The sequence below is a fragment of the Podarcis raffonei genome, chromosome 4, assembly GCF_027172205.1.
Source record: "Podarcis raffonei isolate rPodRaf1 chromosome 4, rPodRaf1.pri, whole genome shotgun sequence".
Lineage (NCBI taxonomy): Eukaryota > Metazoa > Chordata > Lepidosauria > Squamata > Lacertidae > Podarcis > Podarcis raffonei.
In genome coordinates this window covers 20,385,366-20,402,258 of record NC_070605.1, presented here as the reverse complement: position 1 = coordinate 20,402,258, position 16,893 = coordinate 20,385,366, and the positions used below count along the sequence as shown (strand labels likewise).

Below are 16,893 nucleotides of genomic sequence, written 5' to 3'. Positions count from 1 at the left end.
ATAAGTTCGTAGGGAGGTAAAAAGAAATTATATAAGAAATATGTAACTGTGCTGTATAAAGTAATGGATAAATAAAGTACAGTGAGATTAATTGGAAGTCAGTTTTAAATTTCTTCTCTATAAGTTTTATAATTGTGTTCAGTATCAGGAGTATATATGATGATAATTATATTAATCTTCTTGTATCTTATAGTGTGGTGGTTTGTTTGATTTTTCTGTTATTTGTTTGTTTGTATGTTTGTTTACTTGTATGTACGTCTGTTTTCTCATCAATGTATTTATTTTAAATTAATAAAGATATTTTTTTAAAAAAAGAGATTGATTGTTAAAACATTTTGCTATTGACAGTGGAAATACTACTACTACTACTAAACATATGTGTTGGAGAGAGCACACACACATTGTTGTTGGCCTCCATCTTCTCAACAGGCAATGGAGTGAAGTCAAACCACTGCATTAGCAGCACTGAACTGACCTCCCCAAGACATAAGCCTGGGCAGTGTGTATGGAGGTCCTGGGCTGCCCAGACGACAAAACCCTGCTCTCAGCCTTCCTTATGTGGTCCAAAGGAAGCAGAGCAATAAGTTTGGCACCAGCTTGGCTGCAGGTGTTGCCCTGCATACAAAGCACCATCCAGCTGTCTTATGGACTCTACTCAGGATGAGTGTTGTCATCAAAATGTCAAATTAATCTACATGGAATTATTCCACCTCCAACTCATAAAGTCAGGATGTACTCTGGGGAGAGTCCCCTTGCCCCAAAATTCTTCCTCTTGTTTTATAATGTAAAGCAAGGTCGTTTCGAATTTCTGTGCTAATTTTGTTCCATGGTTCCGCCATCTGCATTCCTCAGACCGACTAAGGTGCTGAAAGCTTGCTCATTCTTTGAAGTGGAACACTCTAATCCCTTCCTCTTGATTAAGTGATGGTTGATTGCTGAAATTTACTTTAATGTGTTTTTCTTCTTTTTAAAAAACGGGAATGTAATTTAAGAACAATACTTTTTTCTCTGAGCAATCAGTTTGCTCGGGAGTCTCTAAGTTGGAAAAGCCAGTCATGGTCTCAGGAAAGAAGCATGTTAATGTGACTTTTAAAGCATGACTCTGGCAGTTTTAGTAGTAGTAGTAACTGTAATTATAATTATAATTCCTTTTGAACAAGTGACTATTTCTCACCCCATGCTACAATTCTAAATTGGTAGTCTGGGAATGTGCATGGGTCCTGAAAGGAAGCAAATCAGTATAAAAAATTATGAGTTCCTACTGAAAATAGTTTCACCTCCCCCCCTCTAAAGTGATTTTCTACAGTGCTCATAGTTGCTGACTCAATTCTGAGTTTAGTTGAGGGGAATTCATTTATCACTGGTGTAGATCATCCTCAGTAAAAGTGTTCTAACACTCATTCTGAGAGATTTCTTTATTTCTTTTTAGGGCTGAGTCAAAATAGCTGCTCCACAATATTTATGGGTGGCAATACTAGAGGGGTACTCAGTATTCTTGAGGCAGGGAGAGTTTTTAATTCAAAAAATTCTCTTTTCCAAATTTTCAGCTCAGTGTTCAGTGACTGAACTGGGAAGCGTAGGCGTGAAGCCATTTCCTTCCTTCAACAATAGTCAAATAATGTTGAAAGATATTAAAACTGGATCAACATTTGTGCCCAAAAATTCACAGAAGGGAAATTTGGGAGGCCATTTTGCCGAATATTTTCCAGGAGATGGTGGGCATTCTTTTACAGTTCAGGAGGAGACTGAAAATGATTATTATTTTTTTAAGGGCAGAAAGTACTCTTCTGATAAATTTAATTTCTTCTCTGCCACACCACATGGTTGTCTCAAGGCTGAGGAGAAGGATTGGCCCCACTTGATCATTGTTCTGGCTGGGGCTGATGGGAGTTGTAATCATTTATTTATTAAATTTGTAAACTGCCCTATATCTGTAGATCTCAGGGTGGTTCACAACACAAACATCTGGAGGAGATGGTGCCAGTGTCTCACAGGCTCCCATTAGAGTTGGAGCGAAAATTCTTCCAGAGAACAAAGAAGCAGAAAGCTGGGCCAGATAAACCAGCTAACCCCACCACTACCACAGAATAACTCATGAAAAATAAGAAATAGGGGGATGCAGAAGGCTTTTTTGGACAAAAGGGGAGGCTGATGGGCAACACTGAGTCTATAGGTCTCATTTAGGACCGTAGGTTTATACCCTCAAGCACTGAGAGGCTTGATGATGCTGTTCCTCAAACACTGACTGATGGTGACTGGTTGGAAATTATCCAAGAGGTTTTTTTAAGCAGAGGAATCAGCTGCCATCATTTGGCCCCAATACCGTCCTATGTTAAGAATATAAGAATGTAGGAACAGCCTGATGGATCAGACCAATAGCTCGTCCTGTTTTCACAGTAGCCTGTGGGAAACTAGAATTTATTTTTTAAAAAGGCAAAACCAGAATTACAACTCATTAAATAAGTAGATGCCAGGGCAGAGGAATTAAATCTCTACCCCCGCTACAAAATTCTCCAAGCTGCCTGCTTATCGACTTTTATTCTCTGTCTTTCACGCCAATATGTGAGCAAGAATGTAAAATGGGAAGGGATATTAATAGGTTATAAAGAGTCATGGCAAGGATGTTGATACATAATAAATCAAAGACATCCCTTAACAAAGACAGATCTGTTGAGAAATAGATATAGACAGGCATATGCCATCACTTACGACTGTAATTTCCCAAGGGCAGAAACCCCCCCTCCTGTTCTTCATCAGGACTTTTAGAAACACCTGTCAGTATTTTTTTATATAATAATAATAATAAAAACCAATTTCTGAAACTCGGCAACGTCAGTACTAGCTATTGTCACAACGGTGTGTCTCCCGGGACTCTGTCGATTTTAAATATACCTCTGTGCTTATTAGTTTTCCTTTTTGCAGAGGGTACTTGTGGAAAGTACCCACAAAAGCTTCCTTCACACACCCTGCCTTGTGGAAACTGCTAACGTTCTGAATGAATTGAAAACCTCATATTTACCATACTTTTCCATGTGTTAGACAAGGGTTTTTTACTCCAAAATAAAGTAAAAAATGGGGAGGGGGATCGTCTTATACATGGATAGTGCAGAGGGAGGATGGGCAATTGGTTGCATCCGCAAGCAGGATATAGCGATTGGTTGGGTGAATGGCGTCTGCTGCAAGGGCTGCTTTGGATTGGCTGCTGCTTTGTCAAATGGGCGGGTTATTAGCTGATGCGGCAAGGGCTGCTTTGGATTGGCTGCCGCTGCCGCAATTTGCCTTGTGTCGCTTGCGATTGTTTGTGTTTGCCAGTTGGGTGAGTGATATTCGGTTCAGCATTCCCACCCCCCAAAAAAATTGCTCAACAACTGTGGGCATTACACCTCAAAAAACCCCAACAATTCTGGTCAATTCTCCCCCCAAAAAAAAGCTCAATACATGGGGGCGTCTTATAGACCAGGCATTGGCAAACTCGGCCCTCCAGATGTTTTGAGACTACAATTCCCATCATCTATAACCACTGGTCCTGTTAGCTAGGGATGATGGGAGTTGCAGTCCCAAAACAGCTGGAGGGCCAGGTTTGCCTATGTTTGACTTCCAATGAAGCCGCATGTCAGAAGATTCCAGAAAGAACCATTTCACATAGCACATACCATAGCTGAAGTATAGAACTTGCTCCCATAGGAGGCAGCAGTGGCCACCAAATTGGATGGCTTTAAAAAGAGGATTTGACAAACTCATTGGAAAGGCTGCCAATGGCCACTAGGCCTGATGGCTCTGCATTGTCTTCACAGTCTGAGACAGTAGTGCTTCTAATAATAGTTTCTATAAGCCATGGAAGAATGCTCTTGTGCTCAGGTTCTCCTTGCAAATTTCCCACAGGCATCTAGTTGGCCACTGCGAGAACAGGATGCTGGAATGGATGGGCTACTGGCCTCATCTCACAAGGCTTTTTTTTTATTGTTCACTCTGGCTGGGGCTGATGGGAGTTGGAATCTCATCAGGAGTGTCCTACAGCATTTCTCAGAATAATTCTGACATAGACAAAAGCAAGGTTCATTCATTAGAAAGAAGCGCATGCTCTTTTCATGTAGTAAAAAAGAAAGAAAGAAAAGATAAGTGCTAAGACGGCTCAGAGAAATCAGGTGCTCTCTGTTGTTTGACACATCATTTTCACTTTGGTACTCATTCTTTGGATATTTGCCTTCAATTTACTGTTGCTCTGTCTATACGTCAGGTGATTCCTCCTCAGGGTCTTTCAATTAACCTTCATTACTGGGGAAAGAGACAGTCTGATCTCTTAATCAGCTCTGAAATTCTCAGTGTAATGTGTACAGAAAGCAACTTTAAAAAATATAAAAAATATTGCAGTGTCTTTGAAGACACATGGGTGTCTGCTATAGATCTCCAAGCCAGACTGAAGACTCTGTATGATGTTTTCCTACAGCAGATTACCAAACATTCAAAAGAGGGAGAGAGATTGTTGTCCTGGGAGACAACCACTGAGATATACAAACCTAATACAGTGGTACCTCAGGTTACATACGCTTCATGTTACAGTCTCCGCTAACCCAGAAATAGTGCTTCAGGTTAAGAACTTTGCTTCAGGATGAGAACAGAAATTGTACTTTGGCGGTGCGGCGGCAGCAGGAGGCCCCATTAGCTAAAGTGGTGCTTCAGGTTAAGAACAGTTTCAGGTTAAGAACAGACCTCCAAAACGAATTAAGTACTTAACCCGAGGTACCACTGTAAATAGTAATAAATAATAATAACTACCCTGATATTTGTTGGAACTCAAACTCTGCCAAGAATGAACTATAGGGATATGGAGTACAGTGGTACCTCAGGTTAAGTACTTAATTCATTCCGGAGGTCCGTTCTTAACCTGAAACTGTCCTTAACCTGAAGCACCACTTCAGCTAATGGGGCCTCCTGCTGCCACTGTGCCGCCAGAGCACGATTTCTCTTCTCACCCTGAAGCAAAGTTCTTAACCTGAGGTAATATTTCTGGGTTAGCGGAGTCTGTAACGTGAAGTGTATGTAACCTGAAGCGTACCGAGGTACCACTGTATAGAATATATGGAAAGAGGCCTTCTGGGCAGCTCTTAAAATACTGGGCAGTCCACCACTGTCTACCTTATTCCCATCAGCAGATCCTGCAACCACTATTCCTGTCCACAGCGTATTCCTTGTAAGGATGCTATGTTGTCATTCTACGGGCATTCTTGGGCTGAGCTCTAAGAGGAAGCTCTCTAAAACTCATTTTGTTCATGAACCTAGAGATATTTAACTATTGCAATTGCCTTTTATGGTATATTTACTCTGAGAGCTTTGTGATATTTGTTGTTATATTACCTGGTGTTTGTATTTAATCTGCCACCTGTTTTTATAGTGGTTTCCTCTCCCCTTTTTTTGTTGTTGTATGAATGTTGCTAGTCAATTTGAACATTTTTTGGTTTTTTTAGGAAGGCAGGATGTGAAAATTGTAAACAAACAGACAAAATTCTCCAGCTGCTTCAAATTGAAGAGCCTGATGTACTCGTTTTGACTAGTCTGGGTTACAGATGTACATAATGCCATGGCTCTCCTCATTGAAGTGGTACAGCTGTTTCTGTTGTAAGCAAACATGTCCCTCCATAGCCTTATGGCAGTAACATGAAACCTGTGGTTTATTAGCTAGGGCTAGGGCTGATGAAAGGGACGAGGGTGGAGCTGTGGGTTAAACCACAGAGCCTAGGACTTGCCGATCAGAAGGTCGGCGGTTCGAATCTCCACGACGGGGTGAGCTCCCGTTGCTCGTTCCCAGCTCCTGCCAACCTAGCAGTTCAAAAGCATGTCAAAGTGCAAGTAGATAAATAGGTACCGCTCCAGCGGGAAGGTAAACGGCGTTTCTGTGTGCTGCTGTGGTTCACCAGAAGCGGCTTAGTCATGTTGGCCACATGACCTGGAAGCTGTACGCCAGCTCCCTCAGCCAATAAAGCGAGATGAGCGCTGCAACCCCAGAGTCAGTCACAACTGGACCTAATGGTCAGGGGTCCCTTTACCTTTACCTAGGGCTGAAGAAAGTTGGAGTTAGCAACATCTGAAGCGCCACAGTTTCCCTATCAGTCTGATAAGGCTATGGGGGAACATGTTTGCTTAAAACCCCAACAGTTAAAGCACTTAATAGAGTATCACTGAAGGCCACAGCTGCCTAGTTGGGGATATTAAATGCCTAGTTCCTAATGCTCAAATGTATAAAAATCAAACTTACTTTTATTCTACCCACAACACAAAAAAATCCGTGGAGAGGACACTTGAATTGACAATGCATATTGCTTGTTTTACTCTGTAGTGCATATAAGAATGTTCCACTGGACAAGTTACTGTGTTTATATGTTGTTCTTGTATTTACATGGGACAAGGGAAATTGGATTTTTAAAAAAATCTAACTTCATTTACATGAAATGTCCTTCTACAGCTCAAAATATAAAATGAGATTCTGAACATTACTGATTTCAGATTGAGCAGAGAGGTCTTCATCTACCAATACCTATGACCTGTGAGGTATTCTGACCATCTGTAATACCTTTCTAGATGACTAATCAAAGCTTTTTTCTCTCCAGGTTCTCAAGAGTATGTTGTAGTTTATTAGCTTGCTGTCATACTGGTGACTTGTTTACATAATGCTTCATTTTAAAAAAAACCTAAGCAGGTTACCAAAAATAATATAAAATGTTTCCAAATTAGTACTGATAAAATTAACTGACATCAAAAGCAAGTGGGCATAATAAAATGATCAAATATAGATAAAATCACTGGTCTAAAAACAAATATACATGATAAAATTGCATGTCTGGGTAGACATGCTTAAACAAAAATGGTTTTACAGGTATCAAAACCAAATGAGCTTTGGGGAACAATCCTTTGGAAAGATCTGCTGTCATCGGTACCTTACTATTCAATGGATCACCCGCTCAGCTGGCTGATTCCTGGTTCAGTCAGGCTCAGACAGCTTTAAGTCCCCAACCCCAGCTCAGCCCAAAATGTGCTGGCTCTCTGGAGCTCAGCCAGCTAAAGCAAAACCAAAGAAAGTTCCCAACAAAAGAGGTATTCTGGGGCCATGACAGGGGTGGGAGCAGAGAGGGAACAGGTTGGACCCTAAGCCCATTCAGCTCAGTCATGTGATCTGGCAACCAGGACTAGAACAGTATATTAGAAGCTTGTTTCCCCTCTACCAGGCTTAGGCAGAGAAGTACCAGCAGCCTCACTGCTGAACAGGGTTTGGATCTGGTGCAACTTGATACTAGTTTAAGTTGTACCAGCTTGCTTTACACCAGCTTCCAGGGCATTAAATTGTTGTCTCATAGTAAGTTCTTGACCACAGTAACCTTGTGGGAGAGGAGAAGAAATTGTTTGCACAGTATCTATAGTACCAATCTTATTTGCTGAGGCAAATTGCTTCTATTTTTGTCCAGGCCATTGTCCATGGACTGACCACTTCATTTCCAACCACAGGCATTGAAGTGCATTTTGAAATAATGCATTCATGAATTTTAAATGTTCACACAATTGAAATAATAAAAATAGAGGCTGCAAAATATTTTTAAAATCACATTCATATTCACTGTGCTGGACTCAACCAGAGGGCAGTTCTTTCTGATTTTCCTTGCTTGGATTTTAATTCTACTTTTTCTTCATAGCATATGGATGCTTTTAGGACTATTGATATAAATAATGTGATGATATGATTAAGCTGCATCCCTAAAGAAAGCAAGAGAGAGAGAAGTCACCCTAAATAATATGTATTGGATGATATTTATCATCTTAAGGATTTTTACACTGGAAAAAATATGAAGGTGCTCATTATAGAAGACTTCTATAAAACACGTTTGATTGATGATAAAATTAGTTTGATAAATAGAAGCTCATAGTTGCAAACTACTGAACTAGTGCGCTGGAGTCAGTCTGAAAAATATTAGTGCAAAGGAGAAATATAATAGTTTCCTAAGCCATTCTGTATTGACTTTCAAAGATATTGACATAAGTAATATAGAGCAGGTTAGGTTGTAATGCAATTTCATTTCATGTTGGGTTTTCCACAGTTACCTTACTTTGACTTCGGTAAGAAAAGAACCTTAGGAAATATGTTGAAAGCGTCTGTTTCAAGATTACAGATTTACAGAAAAAGCTTTTATTTTATCTTTTCTTTTTTGGCTGCGTGTTGTTTATTTAAATTTAGTGGCAAATAATAATAATAATAATAATAATAATAATAATAATAATAATAATAATAATAATTTATTATTTATACCCCTCCCATCTGGCTGAGTTTCCCCAGCCACTCTGGGCAGCTTCCAATCAAGTGTTTAAAACAATACAGTATTAAATATTAAAAACTTCCCTAAACAGGGCTGCCTTCAGATGTCTTTTAAAAAGAAGATAGCTGCTTATTTCCTTCACATCTGAAGGGAGGGCGTTCCACAGGGCGGGCGCCACTACTGAGAAGACCCTCTGCCTGGTTCCCTGTAACCTCACTTCTCGCAATGAGGGAACTGCCAGAAGGCCCTCATTGCTGGATCTCAGTGTCCGGGCTGAATGATGGGGGTGGAGACGCTCCAGAAACAATCCCAATAAAATAAATAACAGACATAAAATAGAACCCTAGAGCTATGCTTTCTCTCTATGGTTGTGGGTGGTTTGGTGGGGGCAGTGGGGCTCACCTGACCTCCCAACAGCTGAGTCGTTGCTGGTTACCAGGAAGAACAGAGGAGGCGCACAAGGGAAGTTGGCCAGAATTGGCAGAGGCAATCTGGAGTTCATACCAGCGTGTTTGCACCACGCCTACCTTCTCATCCCTTCACCTCTCCTTCCAGGTTAACAGCAGGAACTTGGTTGCTGGGACATCAGGTGAGCACAACTACACAATCCCACAGTCAAATAATGCTCTGAAGGACCCACAAGGAGGTGGGAGATCAATCATACCATCATGCTTGAAGGCCTCTGCAAAGTGATAGAGGTTTGTCGGCGAGTGATAATGTTGTGGTGCCCCTTGCCAGCTTGGCGAAGAGATGCTTCCCAAAGCAGGGCTGCTTGATCGTTGCCTGCTCTTCGAGTTAATGGCCGATGAGGAGTATGACGAGCTGGCAGACTTGAGCCTTAAGACAGCAGCATATGAAGTAGGGATTCCTGGAACAGCTTTGGAGTATCCTAACAGGCGAGACAAAAGAGAGGGAGGGGGTTACTCTGAGTTGTGGGTGAGGTATCTTTTAGAACGCACAGTTTTTGTACAAAGCAAATGTGACTTCTAATCTGGTTGTGCACAGTCCGTGACGTCCAGCACTTCTTTGCATCCCCTTTGGATTAGACCTGGCTACAGTTTCACAGGGATGCGGGTGGCACTGTGGGTTAAACCACAGAGCCTAGGACTTGCCAATCAGAAGGTCGGCAGTTCGAAACCCTGCGACGGGGTGAGCTCCCGTTGCTCGGTCCCTGCTCCTGCCAACCTAGCACTTTGAGAGACGTCAAAGTGCAAGTAGATAAATAGGTACCGCTCCAGCGGGAAGGTAAATGGCATTTCTGTGCGCTGCTCTGGTTCACCAGAAGCAGCTTAGTCATGCTGGCCACATGACCCGGAAGCTGTACACCGGCTCCCTCAGCCAGTAAAGCGAGATGAGCACTGCAACCCCAGAGTCAGCCACGACTGGACCTAATGGTCAGGGGTCCCTTTACCTTTACCTTTACAGTTACGCAGGCATTCGTTAAATAATAATAATATTTTTTCTTATTTGTACATCTCATTTGGACCATTTAAGGTTCAAGAGTTGCTCCTGAAAACCATGCAGCCACTTTATTGTACCACCTGCATTGACTGATGACCCTTTTTAAAAAAATCTTTTAAAAATAACTAAATAAATAAATATAGTTTCATGGACTTCCAATAAACAATACATTGCAAAGTGGAAGTCAGGGTTTGTTCATTATTACCTTTAAAGTCCTAGGGTTTAAGGTCAGTGAGAAAGAGGAGGAATGGTTTGAGAAGATATTGAATTATTTGGGTAGGTTTGAACAATTTGGGGCAATTAAAATGTTAAAAGTTAAATAAACCTTGTGGAAGGAGTGTTAATGTATATAGAATTGTACATATGGTTGATTTGAATATGCTATTATTGATTATGTATACCCAATGTATCAACCGCCTGGGGTGTTTCACTGTTTGTGTTTTGGTTGTTGGTAAAAAATAAAGAAAAGTCCTGAAGTCCAACCTGCTTGAGGGACTATTTCCTTCATTGTGAATCTGTTCATCCTTAAAGCTGATCTGATGTACTGGGCACGCCACCGTCTTCTGACTTACAGATGGTGGCAACATGCAAGAAGGCCTTATCATCTACAGCATTCCTTCTGTGGAATGCACTGGCCAAAGAAATCTCTTTGATTTCAGCTGGCATTTGAGGACTTAAGGATGGAAAGACATAGAATCATAGAATCATAGAATCATAGAATCATAGAATCATAGAGTTGGAAGAGACCACAAGGGCCATTGAGTCCAACCCCCTGCCAAGCAGGAAACACCATCAGAGCACTCCTGACATATGGTTGTCAAGCCTCTGCTTAAAGACCTCCAAAGAAGGAGACTCCACCACACTCCTTGGCAGCAAATTCCACTGTCGAACAGCTCTTACTGTCAGGAAGTTCTTCCTAATGTTTAGGTGGAATCTTCTTTCCTGCAGTTTGGAAATTCTTCAATTCTGCTGCTCTTTCATCCCAGCCCAGGCAAGGCAGTGGTAGGGCATGATGGAGCAGCAAACCCAGTGCCACAACTTCTGCCCCATTGCTCATTCTGGCTGTAGTGGAAGGGAAGGAGACAGCTCTATGCTATGCCAGCGATGGCAATGGGGCCCTCCCCTACCTGGAATGCTCCATTTGGGGGCTTTTGGGGGGGCTACCATAAGGCCACTGTCAATACTTCTGGGATGAAATGGTGAGCTCTGTCCCGATGGGGTGACACTAGCATCACTCTGTGGGTGGAAGAGTTTGGATAAAGAAGAGTTTGGATTTGATATCCCGCTTTATCACTACCTAAAAGAGTCTCAAAGTGGTTAACACTCTCCTTTCCCTTCCTCCCCCACAACAAACACTCTGTGAAGTGAATGGGGCTGAGAGACTTCAGAGAAGTGTGACTTGCCCAAGGTCACCCAGCAGCTGCATGTGGAGGAGAAGGGAAGCGAACCTGGTTCACCAGATTATGAGTCCACCACTCTTAACCACTACACCACACTGGCAGCGCTGCTCTATGGTAGGTGGAGGGTGACCTCTGCCACCTCCAGTCCCCACAAACGTGGCACGGGAAAGGTTTGTATTGTGCCCTAAGTTATTACCTGTAGCATGGCTCTGAGTTGTGTTGTTTTCAGTTGGGTGACTTGCTATTTATTTGGTTATTTTAAATTATATGGCTTTTGGTATTGTCCGATGTACATTTTTAGCTGCTGTATACATGCCTCCCAGAGCATTTCTGGTGGAGGGGAAAATTGGGATTGGAATCTTGGTATAATTAAAAGAAACAAGCAGACCCCAAAATGCCACCAACCACAGGGCCATATGACCACAACAAGGCGAATGGATATCTGCATGAACTGTCCGTGCTACCTGTTTCTTCGCATGGATATGTGAAGATAATTTAAGCCCTCCCATACTGATCATATGGTGCATTATCTTATGCTAAATGCTGTTCCACTCAGCTATGTCCCTTGACCATACAAAAACACAATAACCTTGATATTTAATTTAAAAATTCTAATGTCGCTATAACACTAACAATTCAATAATTAGGAGCTCTTTTAAACATACCGGAAACTTTATTGAGTATAAAACTTGCTATGAACTGCTGACATTAATTCCTAGACACTCCCAAATATTTATACCTCACAACACATGAAGCTGCCTGTCAGACCATTGGCCAATCTAGCTCAATACTTCATACACTGACTGGCAACAGCTCTCCAAGATTTCAGACTGGGATCTCTTCCCCGTCTTATCTGGAGATGCTGAGGACTGAACCCGGGACCTTTCACAAACAAAGCGGATCATTTACCACTGAGGTACTGCCCTTCCTCAGTGCCAGCCTAAGCCCCCAAGACTAGAAAACCTCAGCAGAGTTCACCTGAGCAGTAGCTTCCTCATAAAGACTCCTGAGACTGAAGGGCAAGGCATGGTCAGGGAAAGCAACTGTCCCCTAATGGTGAACGCAGAGTCTCTCCCCCTGGGAGGAATGGGCTGTCAGGCACAGTTTGTGCATTTTGAGGCTCTTGTCAATCACCGAGGGCTCCCAGCATTTCGAAATTTACTGCATATTGGCAAGCTGTCAAGTATGACAGACAACTATTATCTCCGATCAGGTGCAGGTGGCAGGAAAAGGCACTCGGCTATCAGCAGGGAGCTCAGTAGACTAGACATAGCACAAAAATAGATGGGAACATACAAAAGCTGCCAAGATTGGACCACTGGCCCAGCTTTTGAGGGCAGGGATTTAATGGAACCACTGACAGCGTTTGTTCATTTTGTGCAGGGATGGGGAAGCTCAGGCCTGAGGGCCAAATGCACCCCTACATTTGGCCCTTGAGACCCTTCCCCTCCCCAACCACATACTTTCTTTGAGTGTTTTCACTCAAGCTCTGATAACACTTCCAGCCTCACATATGAGGGTGTTGCTTGCTTGGCCTGCCTGTTTCTGTTTTCTTTCCTTTCCACTCAAAAATTGGAGAGTTTGGTGAAGTGAGGTGTGTGAGGTTCATTGTAGGAGGAAGTTGTGATAATCCAAAGAGCTGGTAACAGCAGATCAGCTATGTGGAGATGTGCCTTTCTGAAATTTGGTGATCTCTCAGAAAATGCCCAAACTACTTGCAAAGCACTTGGGGAGACCCAGGCCATTCCAAATCAGGATGGGTGGCTTTCAGTATATAGGGGCCTTCTATATGGAAAACACTGAGCTAAACCCACCCCCCAGGTGTACCACCTCATAATTCCTTTAGCATTGAAGATAGTAGGAACTGAAACCATGACCTTTGGGGTGAACTGAGGGCTATTATAATGACTAATTAACTGCACCACACTGACAGGGATGTCACATTCAGGCAGTGGGTGTTCAAATACAGGGAAGGGAGGGAGAGGCCTCAATCCTATAATAAAAGTTTCTCTTGTAATTGAATTTATATTATTTGTATTTTTTCCACTTCTCTGTACCTGAAACAGGTCACAAAGCATTTCAGACCGAAGAAAAAAAAGTCTGATATTTAAGATGAGTTACAGTCATCTGTGGAGCAGGAAAATACAGCCTTCAGTTTTCAGCTCACGGCTTGATGAGCTGAAATTTATGAACCCAACAGACATGAGCAGCAGAGGGTGTAATCCAGAACATCTGGTCAGGTTTACATCCAAGTTTTCTCATGCTGAATTCTTTTAGGGTTTAAAATCCAGACACTGTGCAGTATAACTATAATGCGTCCGTGTGGATAATCAAGCGTTAAAGCAGGGATTGCCTTTATTTTAGGCAATCCTTGCACCGCGCCAATTCTTTCTGGAACCAAAAGGGGGAAGCTCTCTCAGGGACAAACCACCATGTAATGAATCCTGACAGGCAGCCTCAGGAGGCAGCAATTCTGAGTGAAAGGGTAGCTGCCTGGCGTTGCAGCTTACAAGGAGGGAGAGGAGAAGAGAGGTGACAGGCAGGTGGAAAGAATGTTTAATCCTCCACCTGTGGCATTTTTCTGCTCAAGTTCCACCACCACCACCAGTATGATGATTACAATTTATTACTCGCCCTTCATCCCAAGGTTGCAAAAATTAAAAACACAACATTAATATTAAAACATAACATTACACAATATTAAAGGGGGAATGTTGGAGAATTCCAATGGAAATGGAAAAGGGAGTGGAGATTGTTGCAGTTTGTGGTAGGGAACAAAAATCAGGTAAAACTAATATGATTTGTATTTGTTAATATCATTGTTGTTGGGTTTTTTCAGTCCACAAATCATATGTACCGGTAGTTGATGACAGGTCTGTTTTGGGTTTCCCCCTCCACATTGTTTTGATGTTTCCTTTACATTGAAATGAATGTAAGTTGCATAAACCTAAAGAGTTATGTAACTTTAGTAAGTTATGTGGATAATGACACAAATAGTGCAGTACTTTGTGGAAGTTGAATTGCAGTGGAAAGGAAACAGTGCTGATTGTGATGAATGCAGGTTGCAATGAAAATCACTGCTTTCTTACAACTCAACAACCCCCCCCCCCACAGCTTTCCTCCTTGCACAGAGCTCAGATAAATGCACAGATGTGCATTTATCACATCTTTCATCAGCTGCTTCTGCAGATGGAAACATCACTCTTCATACTGCAGACATAGCAACATAGGTAGCCGACTTTTGCCAAGTCAGGCTAGTTGAGTGCTGTATATGCAAATTTGTACCTCAGGGTTCAAAGAAGGGGTGTGTCCCACCCCTAGCTGAGGATCCCAGGCATTGAACCTCTGATGTTTTGCATTCAAAGCAGATGCTCTATCCCTGAGCTATAGTCCTCTTCCAAAGACTGCAGCCCTCCACCCAAAGCAGATCTGATTCTGCCATGGTTGGAGTCTTTGACTAGCTTTCTGATCAAAGCAGCAGGATGGGCCACCTATTTATGAATGATTGACACCCCCCCCCAAAAAAAAAGATTCAACAGTGGGGGCAATGCTAAAGGCATGGTGTGTAGTTGAATATGCCCTAGACTTGAGTAACACATGCACTGGTGTCTGATCTATGTGGGAACATTGGCTTCCTCCTACATATTGAGACTTTACTGTACACTTCAGTGGAGGAGAATGCTCTCCTTCTGCATAAGCAAAAATGCCTCTCCCCCCTGTGCTGAAGTGAATGGGGGAAGCCATTGGAAGCCAGAGAGATCCCTCAGCCCATTGGCCAGCTGCCTCCCCAAGGATTAGTGGTTCAGGGCAGCCATCTTTTCAAAAGTCAGCTTTGGCTTGTTATCTTGTATAGGAACACATATCCTATTTCAGTTCCTGCCTTGAAATGGCATTCTATTTTTCTTAAACCCTTTTTTATTTCTCACCATAAAGAATTACTTAGTTTTGTAATTTAATACTGCTGCACCCATAAAAAGAAGAAGAAGAAATAGCAATAGTCCGTGATCTACTGCTAAATATTAAAATGAAGTATGGGCAGAGGGTTTCTCGCAGTGATGCCACGAGAAAGCTCCACGTAGCAATATAATGCGGTTTTCTTTACAATGCTATCTTCCATTGTCTCCTGGTCTATTCCTTATCATATTTTAACAAGATCTACACTGTCCCAGAAGGTTGAACTTATAGATTGATCCTAATTTTTCCTTGGGACTAGAGACTAAGCAAACATCTTGCATGAAATGAGCCTTTTTGGTATTCTGTACACACATTAACCCTTTCAGAAATTGGTCCAGCAGTTCTGCTTATGGATAAAGAGTGAAGGCTGCAACTTGCTTGATATTTTGATTTCCATGTACAGTGGTACCTCGGGTTAAGAACTTAATTCATTCTGAAGGTCCGTTCTTAACCTGAAACTGTTCTTAACCTGAGGTACCACTTAGCTAATGGGGCACCGTGGCGCTGCCTCACGATTTCTGTTCTCATCCTGAAGCAAAGTTCTTAACCCGAGGTACTATTTCTGGGTTAGCGGAGTCTGTAACCTGAAGCATCTGTAACCCGAGGTACTACTGTATCTTATATGATTCTAATGCCGCTTTTATTTCTTAATAAAATTTGGGCCAGAATGATAAGAAGCAGGCGGTGGGGATGGGGGAGCTGGGTTTCACTTTAAATTGGTTTCCATCCTAATCACTGGATGCATTTAAAAGTGGACATTTCAAGTTTGTTTTGCTAAATCCTCTAGCACTTTTCTTGTTTAAGCTTATTTTTAAAGTGGGATTATAATTATTTAATTTGTCATTAAAGTGCTCATCATATTTATTACCCTGACATTCTAAAGGCTCCAGGTGTTGAATGAGATGAAGACATTCTATGCAGGTAATCATTTTATTTTTATCCTCACAATAGCCTTTCTTCTTTGGCAACCACCCATAAGATTATCTTCCATGAACATGGTCTTAACAGTGAGTCCGTAAGTGGAGGCCAATCCTGGATCCACAGGTCCTTCCACAGTGGGGGCATTGGTTTTTGGGTGGGAGTCCCAGGCCACAGATCAAAATCTCACCCAACTCTTGCATTAAAATCACCCAGGAGGATAATTTTATCCTCCTTAGGCATCTCAGATGGTATCCAACTGAGAGTAAAAAATAAATAAGTCTTTAATGTCTTCACTGGAATCCAGTGTTGGTGCATAAGTGCTTAGAATAGTAGCGAAATAGTTTTTTGGCGAGTTTATTCAAAGGGTTGAAAGTCGCTCATTAATGTTGGTATGGACTTCTGACAAGAGCTTCACTAGATCATTTTTGATAGCAAAGCCTACTCCATGTATTCAACGTTCTTGTTCAGGTAGACCTTTCCAGAAGAATGTGTAGCCTCCTTTTTCTTCCTTCCGTTGTCCCTCACTTGCTCTTCAAGTTTCTTGAAGCACTGCAATATCGATGTTAAAACGTCGCAGGTCTCTTGCAATTATGGAAGTTCTGCGTTAGTAGGCAGGGCTGGGAGAGGTGCTGACTTCCCTCAACACCTCCTAGAAAGCTTGTTAGCAAGGTGGAGATTTGAAATGAAGATTCTCCCTGGATTTTGTTCCCCAATCACATCTGTTTATGTATAAACTTTGTATGAATTTTTAAAAACGTTAATAGAAGCTTTTATGACGTAAATCTAAAGAGCTGTGTCTGAGGACAGGAAATTTCATAGTAACGGAAGGGAAATTTCATTTACTCTGGTGATAACAT

The 16,893-nt window shown here is 42.0% G+C and overlaps 1 protein-coding gene across 3 annotated transcripts in view; it reads right to left on the bottom strand.

Annotated features, from left to right (window-relative positions):
- The window catches only part of CNTN5 (contactin 5), a 667,536-nt gene that overhangs the window by 240,073 nt on the left and 410,570 nt on the right, over nt 1-16,893 (bottom strand). For 2 of the 3 annotated variants that reach the window (XM_053385671.1, XM_053385670.1), the window contains exon 4: nt 8,965-9,189. The exons of the other annotated variant lie outside the window; for it this stretch is intronic. In XM_053385671.1, coding sequence (XP_053241646.1) covers nt 8,965-9,189 — 225 coding nt within the window. The remainder of the gene's footprint in view (nt 1-8,964; nt 9,190-16,893) is intronic. 3 annotated transcript variants of the gene reach the window in all.